A 12139-nucleotide genomic window follows, 5' to 3' on the forward strand; every position below is an offset into this window, starting at 1 on the left:
GTTTTTTGTTTTAACTTAATTTAACAAAAAAAGATTAAATTTACATTTTTACCAAAATGCCCTTAATCAATAGGAAAATTTGACCAACCGATAAAGTCGGACCCTTATTTAAAATAATCATAGCCGCTTTAGGCTTTTTTTTTATATATTATTATGACACTTTAAGTCCTTATTTGAAATAAAATTTATTTCAAATCTTTATTTAAAAAAATAAAGACACTTACGGCCTTTTTTTTAATTCTCCCTTCAAATTATGATATTGTAGCCGTTGACTTCGTGAAGAACCAGCGATGTCCAAGAAAAAGTAGTGCCAACCGAGCGCCGCGTCTCCGGATAAAAATTTTGGTCCGCGGCAGTTCACATGTCCCGTCGTCCCCGTCTCTCCACCAATGGCCTTCGCGGTTGGTACCGTCAGTCATCGTGCTTATCTGTTACTCCCTCTCCTCTCACCAACCCCTTCTCCTTCTTCTTCATCGCCAACCCAGTTGTTCCTGTTCATCGTCAAACACTAGACTAGAGCGATCTAGGCTAAGAGAGTGAGCTGGGTCGTCGGGGCAATGGAGGCCGGGAAGTCGCCGACTGCCGGGAAGCCCATCCGATGCAGAGGTAGGCATCGCGATTCTTTCGCCATTTGAGCCGGTTTTGGCGCTTTCGTGCTTGTTTAGTTTTCTGGGAGCGATCGATGTGGCGGGGAATGATTTGTTGACTGTTGGGACGAATGAAACTGCAGCCGCGGTGTCTCGCAAGCCGGGGGAGCCTCTGGAGATCGAGGAGGTGACGGTGGACCCGCCGATGCCTCACGAGGTTCGGATTCGGGTCATTTGCACCTCCCTCTGTCACAGCGACGTTACGTTTTGGAGAATGAAGGTAATGTCCATTTCTCTCTCTCCATTGTCGCGTGCATGCCTGTATGTGAAAGCAATCTGCTGTGCATAACAAGCATGCTTTGCTTGCGGGTTGCAGGATCCTCCCGGATATTTCCCAAGGATTTTTGGGCACGAGGCGGTGGGGTAAGCTTGACGACTCCAAAATTGTTTGTTCTCTTCTAATTTTACTTATTTGGCACTTGTAGTTTCTTTATCTTTGTCCACTACTCTATCTTGATGAGTAAATGGGTGAGAGAGGATTCAAGGAGTCCAGTGAATGCTCGACTTCGTCTAAGCTCAGCTCTTTAATTTGTTGAACACGATTGGGTGTAAATTGTTGAACTGCAAAGAACTTTTCTTTCACTAAGATTTTAATCATCCACGTCGACCGCCGTTCGGAAAGTACTTTTTACAATCAACAAGATAGAAAAATTTGTTTCTGGACTTTCTTTAACACTAGCATGGTGGACTTTCAGTAGGGTCCAACCCAGATGTTAATTGTTATTTTCTTGAAGTGTGATTGACTAGGTCTGCTCGAACGAGATTAGGCAATATCTTTTCCCCTCAGGCTTATGATTGTTTCCTTAAGAACAATATGCTGTTTTCTTAATTTCTTTTCAAGACTTATTTCAAGAAAGATACATGTGAAGGTCAAACTTGCCAGACAATCCGCGTAAAAGAGGCACTGCAGAACAAAGTGGCATATTCAGTGTCTAATTTTTCATCACTCCTGCTTTGAACTGATACTGGTAGTTTATAATATAATTTATGCAGAATAGCACTTCTTTTCTCTGATACACCTTTCCCGGAAGCCAATAATCGTGCAGCTTCTGCTGATATACATTTAAGATTTGCTGTTGACTGTTAATAATACCTTGCAAGGGAATGGGCTCTATCTTCTTATGTTTTTCTCTTTGTTGATGGCTTTTTACTTAGTCGATGTTGCCCACTTTGGGATGTTAAAGATCAAGCTCTTGCTCTTGGATCAGTCTATTCTTCATTTTCGTATTTTTGAGATGTTGCACTCAGAATTTCCTTGTCTTCAGGATTGTGGAAAGTGTCGGAGAAAATGTTGGTGAGGTAACTGAAGGGGATGTAGTCGTTCCAACCTTCATGTCAGATTGTGGTGAATGTGAAGATTGTAAGTCAAAGAAGAGCAATTTATGCTCAAAACTCCCCTTCAAGTTATCTCCTTGGATGCCTAGATATGAGACAAGCAGATTCAAGGATCTTAAGGGAGAGGTTCTATATCACTTTCTGTTCGTGTCGAGCTTTATTGAGTATACTGTGGTAGATGTTGCCCATGTAACTAAGATTGATCCTGCAATTCCTCCAAGTAGAGCATGCCTCATTGGTTGTGGGGTCTCAACAGGTGAAGCACATTTCCTTCAATCTCAGTAAGAGTAATAGCTTCCCTCAGCAGGTCAAGACTTCTTGCAGCTGGTATTACGTTTTGATTTCACATGTAATAAGAGGGAGCTGATGTCTTTGGCTCTTTATTGTTGGTTCACTGTTCTTGTGGGCGGCTCTTCCCAAGCCAACTATTAGATCTTCCTATTGGTTGCATATTCTCATGCCAATTCTGTCCATTCATATTTCTGTAAAACTTTTACTGTTGACATGGGGCAATTCAGCATTTTCAATGTGCTTTTTGGTCCCTCAAGTAGAATATGCGTGCTCTGGATATTCAAATGACGGACACAAAGTAGTCTCTTTCATCGCTTTACTACTAGTACTGGTCCTCAAGGATGGTTGCATTGAGTCAGAAAGAAATTAAATTGGATGGGCAGGCTTTGGAAGGTCTTGTCTGATTGCATATTTGTTCTCAATTTCTTCGTGTTTCCAATTTGCATGAGCGTCTTGCAAAAGAACTGTCTTAACTAATTTTGACTGACATGGCAACAAATGGTGGATACAATAAATGCTGAAAACTACTTGCTCCTGTTCAGGGGTTGGGGCTGCTTGGAGAACAGCAAACGTGGAGGCGGGATCAACCGTTGCAATATTTGGACTTGGTTCAATTGGATTAGCAGTATGAGATATACCAATATTGTGTTTCCTTTCATACTTTTCCATCCATCCATTGTTCCAACAATTGAATTGAAAGGACAAGGACATGCCCGAAGGATTCTGAGAGAGATAGTGGCTTGGGGTTGTCTCTGTAGGTTGCGGAAGGAGCGAGATTGTGTGGTGCTGCCAGAATAATAGGTGTGGATATGAACCCAGAGAAGTTTGAAATTGGTAAGACATGTTGACGAGTTTGCAGTAAAATTATAAGTCAAAAGGTCTTGTGATTAGTAGCAGTGGTCAATATACAGTAATTTTATACCATAGCAGTTGTAGCGGCAACAGACTGCAAGTTCAGATGATATACAAATATAGAAGCGAAGTTACGATTAAGATCTTGGAAGGACCAAGTTGAATGTCATTCATAAAAATTAATGCTTCTGAGAAAAATTATCAAGTTTTGCATGCCCATAAGTACAATTTGTAAACAGGAAACTACGCTGCTCATTGACAAATGTGTGATATCTAAACATCAGATTCTAGGATTGCCAACTCCAAAGATCGTCATATCTGAATTGATCTCTCAAACTTATGGCATATGTAACCTCCCCCCCCAAACCAAACAGAAAGGAAAGGTCGAAAGTGGAAAAGATAAGAAAAACTCAGATGATGGACCTGGGTATACTTGCATGTAAAACCATCAGCATCAGTTGTTGTCCCGAGTGTGAAATTCTCGGTCCGCCATTGATCAGTGTATCTTTTGTCGTTTTGAAATCCGGTCCGTGTTTTTCCTTAATGATACAGGAAAGAAGTTTGGGGTGACAGACTTTGTCTATGCTGGAAACTCCGACAATAAAGCGCTAAGCCAGGTTTTTCTCTAGACATCTGACCTTTAAGTTCACGGCAATAAATGGTTACTGGTTGCAAGCCAACATCGCTTATCTTTGGCGGCAGTGATCCTACATATTTCATTTTCTTTGACTTCTGCAAGTATAACTTCAAATGTATTCATGTACTGGCATGGTGCTCTATTTTTGTGGACTGCTCTAGTATTATCAGGCTTTAAATTTCTCTTATCTCAATTGAACAGGTGATCAATGAGATGACTGGCGGGGGAGCAGATTATTGCTTTGAGTGCGTTGGTTTGGCATCATTGGTGCATGAGGCCTATGCTTCTTGCAGAAAGGTCTCTCTCTCATGTTAAGATACATGAGCACTTAGACAATCCACAAAATTCTGTGGTTATTGATCGTCCCTTATTCGCGTGAGTTTCAGGGATGGGGAAAAACAGTTGTGTTGGGAGTGGACAAGCCCGGTTCACAGCTGACCTTTAGCTCCTTTGACGTCCTTCATAGCGGGAAAAGCCTTGTGGGATCTTTGTTTGGAGGTCTCAAAGCTAAGTCAGATATTCCCATCCTCCTAAGGCGCTATGTGGACAAGGTGACACTTGTTTTCTACAGCTACTTGCATCATGTCTTTTCTTCCTATGTTTTCAGTCCTTGGTAGATTGGAAAGTGAAGGGCCGTATCGCAAACCGATTCAAAACGATCACATAGGTAATAGAAAAAAAAAATAGACAACGCATGGTTTACTAAGTTCACCCCAAAATAGGGCTATGTCCTGCAAAGAGATTTCACTATAAATTTTTTTTTGTTTACAGTCGCATAACTCGTTACCATGATCAGCTAAAAGACGAGCAAATATATATGTCTTAAACGGGCCCAAAATCTAAACCTATTTGAAACTCCTTTAATCCCTCAACAAATGAGTCAACTTAAACAAAAGTCAAAAACTGTTGTTGTTAGCCCCCGCCTGCTCATTAGCAAGCGGGGTAGTCGTTTGCTCACTGGGGAGCGGAACCCCCGCCCTTTGGCCGGGCAGGGGAGACACCCGTGTCGGGGCGCTGTTCCCGGATACCCGTATTCCATGCGCAGGGGTCACATATCGTCGGATCATACTTCAATTTCCCTAAGCTCACATAGACGTACCCGGTATAAGAAACAAGGATTCCCGAAGTATTTGCCAACTCTAGCAGAAAGCACTTTTGCATTATCGTCACAAACATGAATCTGTGCCAGGCAGCTGGTCGTGCTATTTATCTATCTGTGCCTAGAGAGTTGAAAATGCTGTGGAAATATTTCATTTTCATATCAGTTGTCGCTTTAAATCAGAGTCTGATTCCAGATATTCGTGATGATATGCCTTTGAACTTCTCTCTCTCTTTCCTCTGCTTTCAGGAGTTGCAGTTGGATGAGTTTGTCACACATGAGGTAGTCTTTGAAGATATTAACAAAGCTTTCGAGTTACTCATCGAGGGAAAGTGTCTCCGGTGTGTGATCTGGATGGGCAAATGAGTTAACTTTTTGCTGTTCTTTTATTCTCAGAGCAAAAAACTCTGCACTATTCGTGCATGAAATCGTGTTTTATTAGGAATTTGTTGTTCATCGTATTCTAAGGTGGCAAACCCTGCAAATGTTCCCGAAATCCTGAAATTTTCATTGGGACTCTTTGGTGGTAATCCTGAACACGATACTATGACACTGGAAATGCGCTCGATGCACCGGTGAAGTACTCGGTGGGAGAGAATATCTCCTGAGAGGAACCGTAGTGCCTGAAGCGGTAAATACCAGGCGTAGCCCCCTCCGGAACTTCCCACTCGAGGGTTGCCGAACCATAAAATCCATTGGCTTCTGGCTTCCACTTGAAAAACAAGCAGAAGTCGTCGTCATCGTGTACCGGTATCCACCGTTCCCCCTCGAGCTTCTCTACGACTGCAAACGTGCCTTCTGTTAACAGGTCGTGTCTCGGATCTGCGCTCCAGAACGTGGCATTTACTCTGTCTCCCGTTTTGAATGCTTTGCTTTGTGGTAGGGCGACATCTTCTTTCATGTCGCCAAAATTAACGCCTGGAGGAGGAGAGTCACCCAGTGGGGGAAGCAAGAGGCTGAGCTGTACAGAGGAAAGGTCGGGAGGCGACGGACCTCTCGCGGGGACCTTGTCTCCCGTTGCCATGGCTTTTGCTAACTTCTTGAATTCTTGGATATAGGCCGATAGTGTGTGTGGGCCGTAGAGCGTAGAAGCGGCCTGCAACACAATTCAGCAACTGTAATGCGGAAAGGACATGGATGCTGTCTAGCAGCGAGTTGTGGTAATCCTACGAAGGTAATTGATCTTCTCGTTCGCCCCTCCATGTCAAATCTATCTAGAATCATGGCTGCCTCAGAAAATCTGTTGAGATATGCCTCTTCTCTACTTATTAGGATTCTAAGGTACCTCATATCGTTGCTGTGTGTACTCTTCGAAGGTCGCGACATACTGCGAATAAGTGTTTGTAAGGCCTGCAATCACAACCTGGAGATCCTCCTGGAATTCTCCCTTCCCGTTGCTTATCAATGTCTCCTTCACTGCCTCTCTCAGTCGCCGGCCAGCCATTGTCGTGAATTCTGTAAATTCGAAAACAGGATTTTGATTAGCTCGTAAGATACCCGTTGCCGTTACTGCTTAAGGCTTCCATCTGGCAGTGCTGCTACTGTTCTGGCATAGACCCCAGTCTCCAAAAATAGAGTTTGGGATATGTTCAATTAACTCTGGGAAAGCCATATACGATCGAAACCTGTTCTCTAGTTGAACACAAGTATCATTGACATTCCCGGTTCAGCATGATCCACTCCCTGAAGAAGTCTCGACACTTTCATATGCGGAGGAATGGACTATCTCTAAGCTAACCGAAGCTATGACATGAAATTAAAACTCACTGCCAGAGAAATTTGGAGAGAAACGAACCTCCTGGTACAGAGAGAATGATCAGTTGTCCCAACCTGAGCATTTGAATCGGAAGAATCGCCGGCTGCATTATAGTAAAAAGTAAAAGGACTGTTTAGACATTTGATCATGTCATCATCACACGCGACTCATGACCACACATCGTTGTCGCTTTGTCTATTAATCCTCTTAAGAATTTATCGCTAAAATTGTCTGGTGACATCCCCACCTAGCACCTCCTTCTTAAGCATATTACTGAAGTAAACCAGCTGGGCACCAGTGGAGGATCATCACATGTGAGCCAGTAGAGGATTATATGCTTCTATCAGAAGAAGTTGATGATTTCATTACTCTGAATGCATTAGTTTTTTATCAGGTATGCTTCAAGCAGGTGCTCATGGTGAAGTTAGATAAGCCGATCAGAACAGCTGGAGTCCGGCAGATTTTACTATAACAGTGAGATTCGATGGGGATTCAATCATACCGCCCAAGCGTAGGGGTTGAACATTTCGCCGGTGCTGAGTAAGACGGGCTTCGGCTTCTGGCATTCCTCCTGATACGCACTCGGTTTTTTCAGCACATCCCTCACAAGCTTCCAAAAGGGGTTGATCTGTAAACACTCAAGACGTTCGCGTGAAACGAGATGATCAAGTATAAGCTGGGTTCTAATCTGGCTGAAACTTGCATAGTTACATTGCACGGTCGACATGGTAGGCACGCTTGAAATTACTCGAGAACCGGCGGTAGCTAATGCTTAGGAATTTACCAACCTCTGTATCGCCTTGCTGGAAACAGAATTGGCCGGGGCCATCAGTGGTTCCGGCGGCAAAACCTGCACCGAGGGCTGCGGGACACGTTTTGACCGCCCGGTTTCCCTCCAACTCCACCTCAATATCTGTGAAATTTACATATGCATGGCGATGATCTATCTTTCCTGTCAGTTCTTCTTTAGCAGACTTGAATAGATCGAGGGCCGTCTTGAATTGCCTGTCGCCTATGATCTTGGTGCTTAGTATCTCATCGGGGTACCTGTGACACAGCATCACGAACCCTCATTTCAACTCAAGCTAAGAAGCTTACCAGCCATTTCACAACCACCACACACGACTACTGAAATGCCCGGTGATGATCAACTTATTCTGGAAGCGATTAGAGAATACCCAGGTCCTCGCCCCATGCAGAGTGTATCGTCCCCGTGGCACGAAGAGCGGTTGAAGTCACACGGTTTTCCGGTGTCGATGCAGAACGCTCCGAGCACGTTCGGGCTCACATCCCCCACGTTGGATTGGCAAAATGCGGCCACAAACAAGGCGCCGTCGTTTATCCTCACCTTGGAACTCCGGCTGCTCGTTTTGCTGCAAGGCTTCCCTCCGGTTGGGCCGATAGTTTGCGCCTTCTCGACCAATGACGAACCACCTACATCTAATCTCGCAAACAACACAAGCAGAAGAAACTGTAACGACTACGACATTCTCGCTACATTAGTTATATGAAAGCGCCATCCTGCAAAAGAAAATGAGCTTACCAGATCGGTTAACTAGTTTCCCCTTCCCCGAAGCAGACTGGTACCAGTCCTCGAAGAACCTGGCGGCGGCTCCCTTGTTGTCTCCGCTGATGAGCAGGTTGTCTCGGCTCATGGACGTCCCATGCGTCGCGAACCAATTGAACGCACCGATGCTTTTCCTGCTCTTGCCGTCGATGAACTTCAACAGCGTCATTCGCGTGTCGACGTTGGCCGGGTATCGAGCTCTCTCCTCGGCGGGATTGAGCAAGTACGCGCTCGGGCTCCGACTTATGCCTGCACTATCTACATCCCCTGTCGAAAATAGATCACGTCAGGATCGCGGGCATGATTCATCGACCAACAAAAGGCCACCCATATTGAGCTGTGTACCTTGGTTGATGAATATTGAACCAGGCTTGAGGTTGTGGTGAGCTTGGACGATGCTTTGCTCAACGGCGTCGACGATGGCGTCGAACGATTGTTGGACGAATCCGAGGGAGGTCACGATGTAAAGCACGTACTGCAAGTAACCTCCAGGACCAGAATGAGTGTGTGTGCCGCTGATTGCAACGTTATCCTCGGTGTACAGATCTCCAAACCTTTCGACAAGTTGAAAAGTTGAAGGAAAAAAAAAAAATTGTTCGCTACAGTCTACGTCTAAAGTCACAGGCAATGGCTCCTTCACAAACTCTGTCCTCTTACCTCGATCTAAGCCTTTCGAGCACCTTAATAACGACGAGCTGCGAAGCCATCCCCGCGTCGAGATTGACGAAGGCAAACCTGGTCCCCGTCGGACTTTCCGCCACGACGAAAGCCCTCGCTCTCAACCGGAAGTGGATTCCCGCCGCGTTCTGCTGCATGTTCCCATAGCCCATCATGTTCACGTCGGCAGCCGGCCCCGTTGAGTCATAGCTCCCGACTCCGATCAGGTACTCCCTGCCTACGACTCCTGAAACCACGGCCGCGAGCGACGAGAGGAGGAGGAGGAGCAAACGCTCGGGCCCTTTGTTGCTCATCATCTTCACCGCCTTGCTTTCATGCGGGATCGATAGGTCGGCGAGTATAAATAAGGAGCTGGATGGCCTAGGATTCCTAGGAGATGGGCGCTGTACGTTCCTAGAGGGTGTAACGTGCAAGATGATGCTATTGTACAATAATGTTGTGATTTTCATAATATTTATTTATTTGTTGGACGAATGGGAAAAGAAGTTTTGGGATGGTTGGGACAAGAAAATCCTCGGACAGCTCGATCGTTCGGAGAGATTGAGGATGCAATGCCTTGTCCAATTATCGCGGTGGATTCTGTGACATCCCTTGTCCGACATAGCTTAGGAGGGGAGTCTTGGGCCGGTTTATATGGTAATGGGCCCTCTAGACTTGCAAGATGCGTTTTATGAAGGCTGTATGGACGGTCCTCGGAGAAACAAAACCGAGAGGATTCTATGTCCAGAGCGGACAATGCGGACAATATCTTGCAAGTGGTGGGCCCAGGCCGTTACAATTGGTATCAGAGTTAGGAGGAGAGTTTTTGACTAGTTTATATGGCAATGGGCCCTCTAGACTTGCAAAACGCGTTTTATGAGAGCTGTATAGACGGCCCTCAATGAGGATCGTGTGTCAAAAGCGGACAATATCTTGCAAGTGATAGGCCTAGGCTGCCGTTGCAAAACGCTTTTTATGAGGGCTGTATGGACGGTGTGTCCAGAGCGAACAATATCTTGCAAGTGATAGGCCCAAGCCGCCGTTGCAAAATGCGTTTTATGAGGGCTGTATGGACGGCCCTCGGTGAAAACCGTGTATCCGGAGCGGACAATATCTTGCAAGTGGTAGGCCCAGGCCGTTACAAATTCTGTTGGGATACACGTAACATGCATAGGCAAATAAAACATATAAAATACGCAGCGAAAATAAATAAAAACCTATACACGTACCTCTAGAGGAGTGCTTGAAAACAAATTGGTTCGGATGCTCTTTGTTCAAGCCCCACAAATGTCGAACCTCTAGTTCATACACACCACCAATCGCAACGTCGAAAGGAAGAACGAACTCGCGAGAATCACCACTTGAATTGTGCTAGCAATATTGTGGAATCAATTTTCACAACTCTAAAAAATTTCTGGTCTTTCGTACGAAAAGTGAGAGAGTATTATTATTTTTTTTTAAATCTCTCTTGGACCTCTTTGCACGCACTCGCGAGAATACTCTTTTTCTCAAATCAGCCCACTGGAATAGCGCACACACGAAGAGCGTAAAAACTATTTCCACGCTCATGCACGAAGAGGGGAAAGAAAAACTGATTGCATTGCACACACGATCTGATCGTGTGTGCAACGCGCACCACATCCCACGGTCAACAACTATTTGTTGACCGTGTGACACGTGCACCGTTTTATTTTTTTATTAAAAAATAATCAATATATATAAATATATATACCAGCATGTGTGCAATTTCGGGCACATCAATATGTGTCGATTTAGGACGTGCGTGGGCATCATATGCGCATAGTCCATGACCAAAAATAAAAAAATAAATTAAATCATATTTAATCTAATTTCAGTTCGACTAATTCAATAATCGTGATTGCAAACATATTTGTAATATCATATTTTCATTCCACGTCATCATGAATTGGTTATGGTGTGTGACATTCCCATGTTCATCATTGAGATGGTAGTAAGACATGCACTAACACATTAGAACATCCAAGAGAATTGATTGTCACGATCAATTTCTAGGTCCTACAAACTATCAGTGACATCTAGCAATATGTCATGGCTATCCAGACAGTGTGAATGCTTTAAGAACATAATGAACCTATCAGCTTTGACTACAGTGTAATTTAATCCATCTGTCTTACTATATCTCGATTGAACAAAGATCATGGAATAATTATCAAGCCACCAATTCGATCATATGCACAAATCTAATCGACATGCATTTATATGAGACATGAACATTTCATTCTCGGTTACAACCTCGGCCGAGGATTTCAATGCATTGTCGTAACTAGATCACATAAGATATCATATCGTGCATGTAACAAGGAGATAGATTCCATTTTGCGCACATGTGTGACTTCGTATGTGCATGAACTATGACCATCAAATACAAAGATGAATCAACGAGCCGCCAATATGCGCACTTGTGAACCATAGTCATCCAACATACAAGTCAACACTGTGCCTCGGGTCTAAGGATTATTTACACAAGACCAAAACATAAACGATTAGCTATTGACCACGCTAAAAGCTTCCATGTCGCTAATCGTTCAATGTGTGTCACGTTCGGTGAACTTGTCCGGTACAAGCACCTGTGTTTTAACTCGGGCATCGCAATACCCAATGACTTGTGAGTTATCATTCCCTTAAATATCCAATACTTAATGGTGAAATTAAAAACACACCGATCTCAACCGGATCATTGATATCCATTCAATGATCCATCGACCGGGAACAGTTTAAAGATTCGGTTTAACCGTGAATCCGTCACACATATTCTCAACGTCTCAAGAATAGATCCAGCTACAACCGATCTTATGGAATTTATTCATATAAGTAAATAATTGGACAAATGAATAAATACGTCTTTGCCATTAATTAAATAAGAAATTGAAAATACAACTGAAATTCTTGACATGTAACTATTACATAATTGCTTTAGGGCATATCTCTAACTGATTCATGATGACAATCGAATATCAACCAACAAATTACAAAGCAGCTCGGACCGTGGGCAAGAGCGATTATTGAGTGGTAATTCGTGGATTGGCTCTAATTTTTCTGTAAAAAAGATAAAAGAAAAAAACGGTGTTTGTATTGGCTATATTATACTTCTTAGAGGCGACGGGGGATATTTAGCATCCCTCCCTCGAGCTTGTCAAATTGGACTTTTATTCTATCTCTTTACAAAGTGCAAGAGTTGAACTCTACACATGTGATACTAGCATCTCCCAACCTCCAATCTCTTTATCGGCAGGGCCACATCCATATTGGCGTGCTT

The 12139-nt window shown here is 43.9% G+C and overlaps 1 protein-coding gene and 1 pseudogene across 1 annotated transcript; one reads left to right on the plus strand and one right to left on the minus strand.

Moving 5' to 3' along the window:
* Positions 1-350: 350 nt before the first annotated feature.
* On the plus strand, positions 351-5357 carry LOC115738685 (alcohol dehydrogenase-like 7). Its single transcript, XM_030671391.2, has 10 exons — positions 351-606; positions 731-867; positions 964-1010; positions 1913-2238; positions 2816-2898; positions 3032-3107; positions 3678-3742; positions 3964-4059; positions 4149-4313; positions 5111-5357. Exons 1-10 carry the CDS (start codon positions 558-560, stop codon positions 5225-5227), a joined length of 1161 nt encoding a protein of 386 aa, XP_030527251.1. The 5' UTR covers positions 351-557; the 3' UTR covers positions 5228-5357.
* Positions 5248-9156, minus strand: LOC115738684 (annotated as a pseudogene).
* Between the last annotated feature and the right edge of the window lie 2983 nt (positions 9157-12139).

This window comes from Rhodamnia argentea, chromosome 2 (genome assembly GCF_020921035.1).
Source record: "Rhodamnia argentea isolate NSW1041297 chromosome 2, ASM2092103v1, whole genome shotgun sequence".
NCBI classification, from domain to species: Eukaryota; Viridiplantae; Streptophyta; class Magnoliopsida; order Myrtales; family Myrtaceae; genus Rhodamnia; species Rhodamnia argentea.

Excerpts from the sequence above, each read along its gene's own strand:
- LOC115738685 (XM_030671391.2), top strand. The coding sequence starts at position 558 with ATGGAGGCCGGGAAGTCGCCGACTGCCGGGAAGCCCATCCGATGCAGA. Across the intron at positions 2,899-3,031 it reads TTGGTTCAATTGGATTAGCA|GTTGCGGAAGGAGCGAGATT; the intron begins GTATGAGATATA and ends TTGTCTCTGTAG. Across the intron at positions 3,108-3,677 it reads CCCAGAGAAGTTTGAAATTG|GAAAGAAGTTTGGGGTGACA; the intron begins GTAAGACATGTT and ends TTAATGATACAG.